This window comes from Microcaecilia unicolor, chromosome 3, assembly GCF_901765095.1.
Source record: "Microcaecilia unicolor chromosome 3, aMicUni1.1, whole genome shotgun sequence".
In the NCBI taxonomy this organism is placed as follows: domain Eukaryota; kingdom Metazoa; phylum Chordata; class Amphibia; order Gymnophiona; family Siphonopidae; genus Microcaecilia; species Microcaecilia unicolor.
In genome coordinates this window covers 44,937,101-44,953,513 of record NC_044033.1, presented here as the reverse complement: position 1 = coordinate 44,953,513, position 16,413 = coordinate 44,937,101, and the positions used below count along the sequence as shown (strand labels likewise).

Sequence of the window (16,413 nt, the reverse complement as noted above, 5' to 3'; positions counted from 1 at the left end):
GCTCTGAGTCAGGGTTTTGGCGGCTTCAGTCTCGGTGACTGTTAGCCTCACTTTCTGCAGGATGGTCTGGAGAAGTCCCTCTGAAGGTTCAGGTGGCGACCTTGGCTTGTTTCAGGGGCCGTCTTCATGGCGTTTCTCTCGCGGCTCACCCGGATGTGGTTAATTTTCTGAGAGGTGTGAACCATCTACGATCACCGCGTTTGCTGGTGGTACCGAGCTGGGGAGGTATCCTTCCTTACCGATAAGAGCACATTCAACAAGACCACAAGCAACTTCTAATGCAGAATCGCTCTTGGTTTCTTTGGAAGACATTTGCAGAGCTGCCACATGGGCATCGGTCCATACATTTCCTAAGCATTATAGAGTTGTCACAACGGAAAGATGCTGTGTTTGGTGCATTGGTTCTCGCAGCTGGGTTGGGTTTGTCCTGCCTTGAGGACTGCTTTGGTACATCCTAAGAGTCTCTGGATTGATCTATGGGACACTATCGAAGGAAAAATTAGTTCTCACCTGATAATTTTCTTTCCATTAGTCCCAACAGATCAATCCAGAGTCCTGCCCTTTGTCTGTTGCTCCTGTTGTCTGTTATTTTCAGACTGTTGCTGCTTTTCGTGCTGTGTGGTTCCTTCATTTTGGTTTATTGAAAAAAAAAAGCAAAGTAAAATAGTACAGACAAAGCTTTGTTGATGTAGTTCCTGCTATGGCGGTTGAGATATCTAATTGCGTTTCATAGAGGCAGGAGAATGTTTGGAATTTTTCTTCCATTGCTTTGGTATTGACCATACTGAGGTTGGGCTGGCTGCACATGACCACATATAGCAAACCTCTGAAGTTCTTTCTATCGTCACCTGTTGGTAGAGGGACATAACCCACAAGTCTCTGGATTGATCTCTTGGGGCTAATGGAAAGAAAATTGTGTGGAAATTATTAATTTTTCCTTCCATGTCATGGGATCTAATGTAGTCCTCACCCAGCTGATGAAATCTAGCTATTGCCTTTTTGAAAGAATTCACTGAAGGCTTGTACGGTAAGAATAGATCAAATATGAGCAATAGGGAATTACAGCAGTAAAAATATTCAAGTAATACAAAGTATGGCATAGTATACTACTTACAATGTCAGCACAATACGTAACGGAACATTTTCATTGATAGTGAAGGGTAAAAGCAAAGATGGAACATATCTATATAAATAAAATCCCCCTCAGACATTCTGAATCCCCCTCAGACGTTCTGAAGCTCACCTCACTCCAACTGTGGCTCCTGACCTAGGCTATTTGGACTCCCGCACTCAGCCACGCCCATCTGCGCCCTAGGCCACGCCCCATCTGGACATAAAAACCACTCTCAACGTTCCATTGACCACTGACGTCAATGAAGCCAGTTCGTTTGTTCGAAGCTCTGTAGCACAGTCTGTGGGCCCCGCCCTCGCGTCAAACGTAATGACGTTGAGGGCGGAGCACATTCAAGGAGCCAATCAGTAGCCAAAAGCAGGAGAGAGGGCGAAACGACGAAGAGGAGGCGGGTTCGAAGCTCTGTAGCACACTCTGTGGGCCCCGCCCTCGCGTCAAACGTCATGACGTTGAGGGCGGAGCACATTCAAGGAGCCAATCAGTAGCCGAAAGCAGGAGAGAGGGCGGAACGACGAAGAGGAGGCGGGAGAGAGGGCGCAATGTGGAAGAGGAGGCGGCCCGGCAGCGCTTCTACACACTACGAGGAAAACCTGGCTAGCGCCCGTTTCATTTCTTTCCGAAACGGGCCTTTTTTTACTAGTAGATAGATAAAAGAGTAAGAAGAGTAAGAAAGTAAGGTCACTAGTTTAAAGAAAGTTGCACATGAGGTCAGAGAGATGGTTAAATATTATCTCAGCTAGGGTAGGAGCGGATAAACCTGTCCTGCTGCAGTATGTGCAGCCCATGCCACTTGTGTGTGTGTGAGTGAGACTAAGTTAGTTACTTCTTCATTAAAGGCCTGTTTGAAGAGCTAAGCTTTCACCTGCTTCCTGAAGTAGAGTCTTGTGTTAAGGCTCACTTGCAGGTATCAATTTGTGTAATGTCTTTTGGAGAGGGTGTGGTTGGTGATAGTCCTTGAGAGGATCTTTGTGCCCTTGGCGGTGTGTAGAGGATCATCCTATTCCTCAGGTACTCTGGGCCATTTCCTTTAAGGGCCTTGAAGATCAGAGCTAAGAATTTTAAATTTAGCCCTGTATTGTACTGGTAGGCAATGAAGTTTTTGCAAAAATGGTGTGATGTGATGTCATGTCGCTTGCAACCTTCTGCGAGTCTTGCTGCAGCATTCTGAATCAATTGGAGCTGGTGCAGGCCCTTTGTAGTCAGACTGTTGTATAGTGCATTGCGGTAATAGTCTTGATGTTTGTCATGGCATGTACAACTGGGATACGATTTACCTTCTCGAATGTAATGAGAGGCAGCGTAGCTGTCGGAAATAGTAGAAGCAGCTGTTGAAGGTTGCTTGGATTTGGGGAATCAGAATAAGTGTTGAATATAACTGTATTCCAAGGTTCCTGACTTTTGATTTGAGGGGGAGCCGTACTTCCCAAAAGAGATTTTGATATCAGGTATGTATGCACTTCTGTTAGGGACCCAGAGAACCTCGGTTTTACTTGGGTTCAGGCAAAGTTTGTTGTGTTTATGCCATTCTTGAATTGATGTTAGACAGGTAATCAGTTTATTCAAGGCTGTAGGTAAGTCAAGTTCAATGGGTATGAGCTGCATATAATCTGTGTAGATGTACAACTGAATGTCCATAGACCAAATCAGCTCAGCTAGTAGCTTGAGGTAGATATTGAGTAGAATAGGTGACAGTATTGATCCTTGTGGTATCCCACAGGTCAGTGCCCATGGTGGTGATGAGCTGCTGCCAAACATTATGGATTGTTTCCCTTCTGATAGACAGGATCTGAACCAGGCAAGTACTGTTCCATTGATACTTGTTTCTGTCAGTCGTGCTAGCATGATACCATCCACAGTGTCAAAAATTCCCGAGAAATCTAGCAGTACTAACACCAAAGCAAATCCTGTCTCGGTTTCTGTGAAGATCTAGTAGGGATACGAGGTCTGTTTCTGTTCCATAACCAGGTTCAAATCCAGATTGACATGGATCTAGCCAGTTTCTCTCTTCTAGCCAAATATTAAGTTGTACATGGACTGTTCTATAAGGTTCCCTAGAAACGGGATATTGGATACTGGCTGGTAACTTTTAAGTTTGTCCTGGTCAAGGTAGTTTTTCTTTAGCAAAGGGTGAACCACTGCTGTTTTTCATGGTGTTTGAGCCACTTGGTTCCTGTCATCTGAAGTATTTGTCCTAGAAAGTTGTGTTGCTGGTGATGGTCACTTCAGCTTTCAGGGTCAGTGAGCTTCAAGCCTTGTTTACCTTAAACTAAATTTCCACAACAGCATAGTTCTCTGCAGTCACCCTGACTGCCTTCTTAAGGTAGTGTTGGAGTTCCATCTTAATCAGTCAATCGTTTTACCAACATTTTTCCCAAAATCATTTCCACATCCTGGCAAGAGTGTACTGCATGTTTTGGACTTCAAGTAGCCTTCTATCTGGAGTGAACTAAAGCCCATACTCAGCTTTTTGTTTCTTTTGACCCAAATAGGATGGGGTAGCCATCTGCGGAAACACAGTTTCCAGTTGGCTATCAGATTGCATCTCCTTTACTTATGCCCAGGCTGGGCTGACTGGAGAGTCATGTCAAGGCTCATAATATCAGAGCCATGGCTGCATTGGTAGCCTACTTGGTCAACCTCCACAGAGGAGACTTGCAAAGCAGGATATGTGACACCTGGTTTGGTGAGATAGTCTTGCAGAATTTATTTGGTGTCTAGATCCATCTCCATCCTCCTAGACCCAGTTTTGTTCCAGGCTGCACCTCCACAACTCGTCCACAAATTACTTCAGGTTGATTGAGTACAGGCCTTGACATTTCGAGTCCCTGTTGTCCTAGCATGTCCTCCGAGAAAGCAAAGTTACTCACCTATAGCAGGTGTTTTCCAAGGACAGCAGGCCAAGTATTCTCACATACCCTCCCACTTCCCTTTGAGTTAATTTCTGTAGCCTTTTACAATTACTGAGGGGCCTGGCCTCAGCGCATGTGCAGTGGGACGCTACTAGAAATTCCTTTCAACATGTTAGCATCCACATTGGTCTCTATCGGATGACATCACCCACATGTGAGAATACTTGGCCTGCTGTTAGAGAACACCTGCTGGGAGTAACTTTGTTTTTTATTGTCAGAACATCTGCTTGGGGGAGTGGGGGGGGAGGAAGAGACAGAATTCATTCACAATTGAAAATGCAAACTGACCTACTTAGGCCAGGTAGGAGCCCACCTTGAGGGGAGGAGGGATTGGTATGCTGCTTGTTTTTAAAACTTTTAATGGCTTTTCAGAAGAACACTTATGCATGTTTAGCACCCAACCCACCTCAGTCAGTAGTATATACCCATTTGAAGGAGGCTTTGGGTAACCTGTTATGTAATCGCAGCTGGGGCGGGGCTAGTAGGTTCCCCCCCCCCCCCCCCCCCCCCTTGACAAGTAAAAACTGCGCGAGGCGCACTTTTTTTTTTTTTTCCCTGCCATTAGCTGTGAGGCGTCAGGGGAGTTCCCGCCCCCTCTCCCGCTGTTCACGTGATCCGAGCCTGCCGCAGCCGCGCGCAGCGTGCTCTGCTCTCCCGACTCAGTGCTGGGTCATGTTGCACAAGTGACGGCTGCAGCTGGAGGTGTTGGGCGCGCGAGTAGCGATGGACGGGCGGCAGAGCACTTGGAAGGAGAAGGGTAATGTTTAAATAGAGAAAAGTCTTGAGGCGTTGTGATCAAGGTTATCAATAGAAATCAAAATAAAACAGCAGATCTCAGGTAAACTGTTAGAAGCAGTGCCACCTTCTCGGGGCATTCATTGTTGTGATCAATTAACCCAGTTTATAAAGGACGCATGATCAGTTTCAAACCGCTATGAAATCTTAACTGGTACCGGGTGACTGTTGTAGTACTGCAAATACATTTTTTAAGTAATACGCTGAGCTTCGGAAAGGCTACAATTTACGTATAGGAACCGACCTTTCAAAATGACTTGGGGTGCACACAACAAATTAACCGTTTCTGGATATAGTCGAGGAGTATTCTCAATATTGGTGGTGCTCAGAGCTGGTGCCTATGATTTTCAAGTAGTATAAATCTGATTAGATCCTTGGATCCGGTTCGATTCTTTTGAGCTCGAATTCGTGTTGCCGCAAAGCCCAGTCTTTGACAGATAGCACTGGAGGTTTGATGAATGCCCCGAGAAGGTGGCACCGCTTGTAACAGTTTACCTGAGATCTGCTGTTTGGGGGATGGGACGGGAGAGAGAGCTTCTCTAAGCAAAGGAAGATGTGCCATGCTTCTTAATGCAGTATCATATTTAACAGGATTGCAGTAATTTTGTAAGCACAAAGTGCAACGACTTGGACACTGCTCGTCTGTGACCTTTGTTTCTGCTAGCTCTTGCTCATTAGGTGGCCTGATTAATCCCATCTTAAGCTTATTAATCTCTCGATCAACAGAGATACTCAGAGAATGTAAACTGTGTTTATGAATTATCACTTGGTTGTGCAGTAACTCCCCCCCCCCCCCCATTTGTTTTGAACGTCTCAAAAAGAGTTTTTATGATTTGAGTACCCTTAAGTAACTTTTTATTATATAATGTCCACATAAGAACAAGAAAATGTACAGTATTTATACAGTTTAGTTTTAAAAAGGTCTCTTTTCTTTGTTACGTTGTGTTTCTTGTGTGTTGTGGCTTTTTGGATTTGCTCCATTTGATCTTCCCGCTCTGCCGTGGTCTGGTATCTGTTGCCACTTAAAGTGAAGTTTGATGTATATAATAAGGTGGTTTGCCAAAGGTTTATTCATAAGCCTTAATACTTAAGCGCTTCTCTTTCTCTTAGAAGATAATCTTAAATTCTTTGTGGCTCCATATTAGCACAATACAGTTCACAGCACTTTTAACCTCCTGCAACAAGTGACTACTTTTTTTATTTTTTCCAAATGACCAGTTCACCCTTCAATGCACCTTTGGGTGGGTGGTTAGGAGGCACTCTAGGCAGTCACAAATGTGACACACAGCCCCATTTTGCCACCTTCACCTAGTTCACCTGACTTTGTGCCCTGCTGATCCTGCTGCCTGTTTGAATATGGATTTAAATGTTATCCCTGTACTTGTTGCTATTGCTGGACACCACTTGCAGGCCCCCACATGCACCCGGGGGAGAGGGGTATGCCCTTCAGTTATGTTAATATTGACTGCAGAAGATGCTCAGCCTCCTCCCTTTTTTTTCTTAATTGTAAGGATTTTTGTTAGTAGGGCTGGGCCATCACACTTTTAACTCATCTGTGCAAGGTGGCTTTCCTGAATTTTACCCATTACAGAACACTTTTTTTCTGTTTTTCATTTATACCCTAGATCTTGCAATGGCATATTCTGACTGAGAGCAGGATGCAGCTCCTGCAAGAGCAATTTTTAAAATGACTTAACAGGCTACAAGGTAACAGTACGTGCATTCTTCCCTACAACTTAGGGTGTGCCTGAAGGAGAGGCTGTGCTGAGAATGGCTCCCCTGATGGCCTTGTTTCAAGTGCTGCCATTATTCTGGAAGTCTTGCTAGAGCTATTCTCCTCCAGCCTGTGACTGAGCTAAAAGAACCAGCTAATGGTTCCTTAGCTGCTGTGAGGATCACTTCTGCTTCTCAGATTACCTGTAAGAGGGTGATTTCAAGGACATCTCCACCCCCCCCCCCCCCCCAGCATATTGAATCATATTTGTAGGTGGGTGTCTTGAGCTTTATCCTGCCCACATCATCCCTCAGAGTTTGGCTCATCACCAGTTTTTTTTTTTTTTTTAGGAGGGGGGGGGGGGCAGATAGTGTTTGGCCCCTACAGGTTCATGCTAGGTCTTTTCCACTCAACTACTACTACTATTTAGCATTTCTATAGCGCTACAAGGCATACGCAGCGCTGCACAAACATAGAAGAAAGACAGTCCCTGCTCAAAGAGCTTACAATCTAATATCACGAGCTCAAGAGCTCCAAAAGGTGGGATTTACATAAGCATCGCCATACTGGGACAGACCAAAGGTCCATCAAGCCCAGCATCCTGTTTCCAACAATGGCCAGCCCAGGTCGCAAGTACCTGGCAAGGTCCCAAAACAGTACAATTACATTTTATGCTGCTTATTCTAGAAATAAGCAGTGGATTTTCCCCATCCATTTTAATATTGGTGTATGGACGTTTCCTTTAGGAAGCCATCCAAACTTTTTTTTAAACCCCGCTAAGCTAACTGCTTTTAACTAACCAGGCTGTGAAACAGCTGGTACGAGGGCTTTTGTCTGGTTTCTACCCAGGAGTGTGAATTCAGACCGGAACAGTGCTGCCTTGGCGTGCACCTAGCCAGGACTACCACAATGACTATGCAAGAGATTAAGATTGGCGTATATTGCAGACCTGTTACATGTAAATCTGTCTTGCACATTCATTGTGGTAGTCCTGAAAAGCCAGCTGGCTAGGTGAGTGTGCTGGTGAAGTATGATCATTGCATGATCATTATGAACTTTGACCACATCTAAACTGAGTGCTGCCTCTTGCTGAATCTTCATAATAATTTGAGAAGACAGAATATGTAGGGGGAGAGATTTTGCATATCTACTGCTTCTACTGGATGCAAATCTCTCATACATATTAGCCTGAATACCTAACAGGTTTGCAGCCCTTGAGGACCGGAGTTTGGGACCTCAGTGCTGAATGATCAGGTTGAGTAAGGAGCCAAAGAAGGACCGGTGTGTTAAAGATCTGACCGTAGATTTGATTTAAAGGTCTCTGACGTCAGAGAACTCTTCCCATGTATCCAGTGTCACTGAGGGAAACTTTCCCTACAATGTCTGAGCAGAGTCCCAGGTGACGTGATCCCTGACTTGATGGAAAGAGGTCGGGTTTCTAGACTGCAGCAAAGTATGGCTGTGCCCTGGATTTCACGACAGCTGCGCTCCAGGTGGTTGTCTTGGCAAGGCTCACATGAGTGCTGCAACATGAGAGCACTATAGCAGTGGAAACTACACAGAGAAGTGCTTCAGGGCATCTAGTAATCTCAGGGTGGGGAAGGGGCTAACTGCTGCTACTGTCTTTACCAATGCAGTGTGAGGGGTGTGTTTTTTGGGTAACTAGATGCAAAAGCTGGTCTTTCATGTCTAAGGGCAGTTCACATAGCCTTGGTGTCCTTTCATCCTCAGATTTTCCACTGGCATACCCTACCAGGCAGGCCAGTTCCTAGTTTGATCCCGCTCCTAGGTCAGCTGGGCATGCTGCCAGGGGTAGCATTCAGTTTCAGGAGGGGGGGAGTAGTGTGATCTCCACTTAAGTGTTGCCCAGTAGGTGGATTCAGGAGTCTGGCAGGATCTCTGGTGCATGGATCCCTTGTCCCAGGCTGTTCCTCAATGACTGGACTAAATTAGGTTGGGAGGGGAATCTAAAACAGGGAGAGAAAATCGGGTAGTTCTGTTTCTCCTATTTGAATTCATGTAAACTGCCTTGAGGATACCCAAGAGACAGTATAGCAGGTTTTTTTTTTTTTGTGCAGATCCCAGCTGAGCTGGCCTCTTAAAGAAGCAGGAAGAAACTGCTAGGTCTAGAAGTGGACAGCGCTGAATTTCTATATCCATAGAATGACGGCATATAGACACCAAAATCTCTCCTGACTGTGCATTTTTCCTTGCCTGTTCCAGTGCTGAAGTACTGCCTTCTTGACTTGGGCTTTTCATGGTCTTGGCATTTGAGAAGGCTGTAATTGTTATGCTTTTGTTATAAAGAAATATTTCCTAAAATTAGCTCGTAAGCCTTGTATCTTCACTCGGTCCTAGAAATTGGCTTGTGTACTGTTAACATCAGCACTTCCCAAACACAGGGCCACATCCCCAATGGGATTGTAAAATCCACATCTGCAGTCAGGACCGTGGCAGGAAAAAAAACCCAAACCCTATGTCTGCTTGCCGAGACCATCTGCAGGCTTGACAGTAGGTAGTGGAACTTGGGCAGTGTTGCAGCTGATGCTTCATATGAGTCTGGAGTAGCAGCAAGGTAAGGCTAAGGTCATATTCTTTGCTTGCTAAAATGGGGTTGTACTAAAGGAAGAACCAATTTTAAACCCAATCATTGTGGCTGTCTGGATTGTCGTGTCCACAGCACAGTGTCTGGAATGTCAGTTTCACTTACCTGGCCAGCCACAGAAGCCTATGAGCATGTGATTTTACACCTTTGAGGGCTTGACTGTTTTTCCTATCCCCTCTCTGTAAAATTATCCATATTTAGGTCCTGAAGTCTTTATTTACAGAGTTTATGGTGCAGAGACTATTTTGATATAATACTAGTTGGTTTTCAATGCACATTGAACTTTTCAGTACAGTCAGTTGACGTGTGTGTTAAGTCTGCATGCACTAAACATTTTAAAGACACACTGAAGTATGCTTTTTTTTTTTCCTCCCCCCCCCCCCCCCCCCCCCCCCCCCCCCCCCCCCCCGCTTTTGGAGATTAACCTTCTGAATTTCACCCAGATGTCCTTTGGAACAGATTTGTACCAAAGTATCAGTTCAGTCTTTTCTTCTTTATCACTCCATCATTGTGGTAGTCTACAGCATTGGTCACCCCAAGATTAACAGTGTGTTGTGTGCGTTGACAAATTCTTAACCGCTTCTTTTAGGCTTTCTTAAATCCCCATGCCACATAAAGTGTGACCTGTTTTGCAGACTGTATACCAGAATCTGCTGACATCTCTATCTACCCTTCAAAATATCACAATGTTTGGTAATTTAAACAGAACCGGACCAAAGGCATCCCTGAGGCACTCCATTGATGACCACTTCTTTCTTTAGAGCAAACCGTTTGCCACGTAATCACTCATGGGCTGATGATTCTGAAGAACTCCAGCGCTATAAGGAAGAGCGTAGAAAAAAAAACTTACAATTTTTAGAATAGCACACAAAATATATGCACACTGCTAGTATTGAGCCAGGGGAAGTTGAGGAGGAGGAACGTGCCTGGTCCATGCATACGAGCTATGCGGTATGCACAGCTCTTGTGCACATGCCCAGTCAAACTGGGGAGCAGAGAGGCTGTTTTGTTTTCAGGTTAAACAAGGACTTAACTGTACAACACAAGAGTCAGGATGCTTGCGCTCTTCTCCATCCTATGACCCTGTATTGATCACCCCAGTTTGTGCTGGTCTATATTGTTTTTCATATTATGGATTTTGCATTGGATACAAGGGGGGATATAAATAAACATAAACACGAAACATGTATAAAGAGGGAAGGGTGGTTCAGTCCATGGTTCTTGTGACATCCCATCCCTCCCCCTGCTTCACACAGAATTGTGAGACCAGTACTGGGACCTTTTGTTTAATCTCTTCAGACTCCCTTAAACCAGCTCTGAGCAGACATTTTAATGCTACTTTCAGCCATCTTTGGTACATGTGTAGTCCACAGCGTTGATGCCCTCTGAACATTCTGCGTACACCAACGCCAGTGCTGTTCTGGCACTTATCGCCTCTAGCACTGGCATTAGGTTCTGAACATTGGCCCATTGGTAAACTACATTAACAACTTAGGCTTTGCCGCTAAACTGCTGGATCCAAGTCTCCTGTACCGAGCGGTGTCAAATGATCCTCGGTACTTCTTGCAAATTGACCTTTTCTCCGTAGATGAGGTGTTACTGATTATAGGTGATCGTATTTTTATGCTATGCGTGGGACTGAACGTGTGGGTTCAGTCTGTGCTTGCTCAATCCCCTCCTATTAGAGATTTTCCATAGGAGGAGGGGCAGTTCTTTTCTTTTCTTACATTTGTACCCCGCGCTTTCCCACTCATCGCAGGCTCAATGCGGCTTACATATTGTATACAGGTACTTATTTGTACCTGGGGCAATGGAGGGTTAAGTGACTTGGCCAGAGTCACAAGGAGCTGCCTGTGCCTGCAGTGGGAATCGAACCCAGTTCCCCAGGACCAAAGTCCACCACGGGGAACATTTTTTGGCTAGCTTTGACTTTTGACATTTTCTCCTGTTTTCTGTCTGCTTGTACACCTTTTTTTTTTTTTTTTTTAAATGCACATTGAATTTTTCATTACATGCATATAATTTTGCATGTGTTTAATTTACATTCACAAAACCTTTTAAGGCATAATAACAAATGCACGTCTGTGCTGTTTGTTGCAATTGGCATTTGAATAGAAAAAAGCACTAGCGAGCGTGAGGCCAAGGGAGGCCATAAAGAGCTTGGGTAAGCTTGCTGTGCACCTCTTAGGAGTTGGTCTTCACATCCTAATGACAACCCTGGGCTGGTCTGGTTTTTAATCTACTTGAGGGAAGTGGCTAGCTCTTAAAGGTATAGATTTGATACACTTCCTGCAGATTACGTATATTATATACAGGTACTTTTCTCTGTCCCTAGTGGGCTCACAATCTTAAGCTTTTCTACCTGGGGCAATGGACGGTTAAGTGACGTTGCCCAGGATCACAAGAAGCTGCAGTGGGAATTGAACCCAGTTTCCCAGGTTCTCAGCCTATGTGCACTAACCACTTACTTCTTGTGTTAATATTTGTGACCCAGCTTTCCAGGGCTGGAGTAATCAGATACAAGGTTGCCAGAGTGTCTGAATGTTGGGCTCTGGTGTATATGGAAAAGCCAGTGATATGCTATAAATGTTATACCTGGGTGTTCTGAAGAAAGGTAACCAAAGGGGGGAGTGTGTACTTCCTTAGTAGTTGATCATTTTTGGAGAGCAGCAGCTGTTCAAAATGTTATGACCACTTTAGGAAGAAAGCTTTGCTCAATAGTAAAGTGGAACATTTTTTCCCCTCACATTTGTACATTGCACATTTGGTAATAGCCCAAATGTAGGTACTCCTTTTTCATAAGGAGTCATCCCTAGTTGAAAATCACAGTGCCTGCCTTTTTTTCACCCTGCCCTCTGGCTTTTGGAAGAGGCTGGCTGAAGGCTGCAGTCCTTGTGCTTGAGTAGAGCAGTGTGACATGCGTATTTTGGGGTGACCTCTGCTTGCTCTAGCAGGAAGTAAAAATGCTGAGCTTGTCAGCTGTGCTAGGTCTGGGTGCATGAAGCAGGCTCAAGATGGATGCCAGAATCGGTTAGTCCTTTGTTCTCCTCGTATTTGCATGCAGATTGAGTTTCCAGGTGATATAAGGACTGATTCTTAATGTGGCTTGTGGTTTCATGTCTGTGTTTATCTTTTTTTTTGTGTGTTGCAAAAATAAGAAAAAAACGGCAATGACTATTTTAAAACTAATAAAGGTATTAAGGTCGACTAGGGTATACATGTCATCTGTTTACTGACAAAGCTGCTCTTTATGCTTAAAGAGCATCGATGATAACTTGAGAAATATTCAGTACAGCAAGTGCCTTGAGAGAGTCAGATTAAAAGGGAGCAGTAATTACGTGAGTTGTGCATGTAAGGCAAAGATGTGGTGGGTTATTTATAGCTGTGACAGATTCCAGTTTGTACTTTACCAAATGCAGGCAGCTGCACTTTGCTTTACTTACAAGCTAAGATGTTTCTTTTCAAATTGTCTTGAGCTAGGGGATTCATTTTTATATTAATGCGTTAAAAGCAACCTATTCAAGTACAGTTTCTGTCCACAGGCATGTCAGGTGCTCCTTGGAATAAGAAAATGATTTTTTTAGGAGCTTGGGGTTGATGCAAAAAGCCATGAGCAGCACATAGTTTCTACCACGTGCTTAGCAAAAATAATCTGCAGCACTGCAGTAAACTAGTAAAATACAAATTTCAAAGCATGCAGAACTTGCACGCTAATCGGCAAAAGTCTGCTGGATGCATGTTTACAGACCTTCTGCAGTAGGAGCGCTTTAACCGTGTGCATGTCCAAAAACAAATATCCCAGCACATGTCTGTTTGGAAACTGGAGTGTTCTGACAAATATTAGCCTCAAAAATTCCCGGCACATAAAATTTTTCTGAGGCTAAATATTTATGCACAGAACATGTGCAGATGTGTGCAGTTACTTTTCACAGTTAAGCCACTGTTACCTCAGTGTACAGCTGCTTCTTCTGTCTTTTATGATTGGAGGTATATGGTTACAGTAATTCCCAGTAAATCCTCTCAACTAACCCTTCTAGGCTGTCAGACCTGGGGGTGAATTTCTCATGTTATGCATGCAGTAAACTCCCTACTGCTGTCCATTGCCGCCAGTGACCTCCATTACCATTCATTTCAATATACTGCGTGCCCATTTTAGTTAATTGCCGTGGTGAACCTCTTTGTGCATAGTGCGGCCAGTAACGTGAGCATATGCCTTGTAGTAACTGCACTTCTACTTGTGGCTTTCTGCTTTGGTCCCTTTGTTAGCAGTTCTCATCTTCTGGAAGTATTTATTGTACCAAAATTGGAATTTTAGCTTGCTTTCTCTAGGAAGAAATGTAGACTTGGGTAGGTTTGGGAGAGAGATGGACAGTGATCCATTTGTTAATTCAGTCTATGGCATGTTTTCAGAACATGTTGGGTGGGGAGAGGGATAGGATACTGCCCAGGTATTTGACATCCACATATAGTTAAGGCCAAAAGATTGTGACCGTGCAGTTTTCAGCAATTGAGCCTTGTTACTTTATTGTGCTTTAGGCTGTGGTTGGGCTGTAATCTTGTATTTGTATAGTCCACTCTGTTTTTTTTTTTTTTTTTTTTGTTCGTTTTTGCAGCAGTCTTCTTGTCTCTCTTTAAAAATAGATGCATTTGCGGCACATGTAGTGCAATTTATATAATTAGGCAAAATAGAAATCTTGTGATGCAGCAAGAATGTTCTTTGACCTTGCTCCTGAGCACCCTGACCTCATCCTTTGTTATTCGGCTCTGCTTTGGGGTCTTTTCGTCTTTTCTTACCCTTTACTAGTTTATGGACATCTCTTTGGATGTCGGCATGATGGTCAAGTCCATCCACGCATTGCGACTGTTAAGATCCACAATTCTCACAAGATGGCCCTGCGTAGGAGTTAAAAATCTAAATGTGAGACTGTGCTACGAAGGTGCCAAGTACAAATTTTTCAGGACTAGCTGCTTGGTGGAGAAGAGGCATGCTTTTACATATCTGGGTGCCAAACTAGTGGAAAAGAGCAAGCATTTTATGTTGCTCTATCCTGCTATCTTGCAGGTTTTTCATAGAGGCCATTGGATCACTTTGGATACAATTGCCGTGGCTCAATTGACAACCTGGGAGATGGAGATGCTCTAGCAAACTTTGGACTGTTTTCATGGAGGTTACGATGCTAGTTTCAGCCATGGCTATCCTTTGCAACACAGTCTGATGTCTAGTAGTATTTGCTTATATAATATTTGATCCTTGAGTTTGCAGTGTCTTTCCCCTTTTGCTGTTTTCATGCTGGGGTGGCTATTGGTGCATATTTTCTATTCTTTTTTGGAGCCATTTCTATTCATTTAGCCTGGGTCAGGGGGGCTCTTCAATGTTCTCTGAGCGGCTCCTTCCTTTTCTAAGGGGATAGGTGCATTATTTTAGATGGGGTTTAGGTTCTGGGTGGGTGGAGGGAGGTGTGGTTGGAGTTGTGTGTGTTGTGGCAAGGGGATTTCAAGTGGTGTGTGTAGGAATTTTCAGGAGGGTGGGTTGGGAGGAGGATTCTGTGTTCTTTTTTTGCTTTCTGATTGGGGCTTTCTGTGGCTGCTGTTAATGGTTTTCACCAGTGGGCCTTGTACTCGTAACCCAAAAAAGCAGAAGTCAGAAAAAGTTAAGAGGAGAGATCTCTGATAGATGCTGGTCTCCCATGGGCTCTTTTTCTGTGTACCTTTTTTTCTTTTGTCTTTCTCCTGAGTACTTTAAGTAATAGACTGATATCTTGGAATTTGGAGGTATTACTTCCCCTGTAAAGTGGACTAAAATTTCCATAGCATGTCTTTAGGAGATGCGCTTAAGTGGTGCAGAGCATCTTAAGCTTCATTGTCAGTGGGTGGGTGAGGTGTGCTATTCTTTTGGGTTAGACATGTTGGGGTCACGATCCTCATACATAAATCTCTCCAGTGTTTTGCAGTTGTCCTGGCCAAATCTACTACTGGTAGATAACCCTTTTTAAAGTTAATGTTGCAAGGTAAAGATTAGTTACTGGTGGTGTATGGGCCAAATCAACCTGATCCTCTGGCTTTTAACTCACCTGACTCAGCTTTGCTCCCCCTACCTTGTTCAACCTATGACTGTTTTGGGATATTTTAACATGGCTATGGATCCTTTAATTGACAGGTCTACCACCACTGCAGTTCTCCCCGCAGCAGGGTAAGTCTTTTGCTCTCCTTTTGTAAGACCTGTGGCATCTTACATCCTCAGCTACACAATTATACCAGCTTATAATGAGCTTGTGGCTGTTTTTCTGGGCTGGACTACATCCTGTCTGCCCAAAGGTTTTCTGATGTGTTGCAAATGGAGATTGGTCCGGTGGAAATATTGGATCATTCTGTGATTTGGGTGGACCTCCAGATGGAATCCTTTTATCAACAAGCTAGGCTATGGCTGTTTCTCGCTTACCCCTACAAGGACACTGATTTTCAGACATTTTTCAATAAATGGGAAACATTGTCAGATCAATGGCCAGCATGCTACGGACACTTCTGTTTTGGGAGACTGCTAAAACTGTCTTGTGTGGCGACATTTTGGCCTACACTAGTGCCTGAAACAAACATATCAGGGCATTATTACCTTAGAACGACCCTTGCATAAGGCTAAGGAGGCGTACATCCATGCCTCTGCTAACAAGGAACATTTTTTGGCTACCCCAGTGGCTTTGAATTCTTTTACACAAGGGTTCAGAAGTATTTGCTTTATCGGAAATTCAAATTTCATAGCTTTGGGAAGCTGTTAGTGGAAGTCACCAGGGTCTGGCAAAAGACACCAAATTTTGGCCATGAAATCTAGGGATGGGGTCACCCACATCCATGTTGAGGAGATAGTGGTGGTCTTACAGGATTATTTTCAGGATATTTATCGGACAGGGTGGATTCTTCCTTCAGTCAGTTTTCCAATTTTACTTTCAAGCCTCTGGTACGCCACGCTTTTCCCGAGGCTCTAGACTTTTTTTTTTTTTTTTTTAATATAGTCCTCTTCAGGTAACGAGCTCCAGCGGGTGATTGTGGACCCAGGCCCATAAATCATCTGGCCCTGATGGTTTTTCAGATGAATTTTATAAGACATTGGGAGCGTAATAGTACTTATTGGCGTATTATAACCAGGCTTTGTCCCAGGGTACACTGCCTTGATACACGAATGAAGCTTTGGTGACTTTGTTGCTGAAGCCAGGCAAACTGAGCGACTCTCCGAAATCTTATCTGCCCATATCTCTAATCAATG

At 44.1% G+C, this 16,413-nt stretch overlaps 1 protein-coding gene across 5 annotated transcripts in view; it reads left to right on the top strand.

Moving 5' to 3' along the window:
• RTN4 (reticulon 4) overlaps window positions 1-16,413 on the top strand; it is a 150,949-nt gene that overhangs the window by 78,456 nt on the left and 56,080 nt on the right. Inside the window, exon 1 of one of the 5 annotated variants that reach the window (XM_030195853.1) lies at window positions 4,685-4,798. The exons of 3 other annotated variants lie outside the window; for them this stretch is intronic. In XM_030195853.1, coding sequence (XP_030051713.1) covers window positions 4,765-4,798 — 34 coding nt within the window. In that variant the 5' untranslated portion in view covers window positions 4,685-4,764. Of the gene's footprint in view, window positions 1-4,684; window positions 4,799-12,108; window positions 12,186-16,413 lie in introns of those variants that run through there. One more of the 5 variants, XM_030195855.1, reaches the window with a different exon arrangement.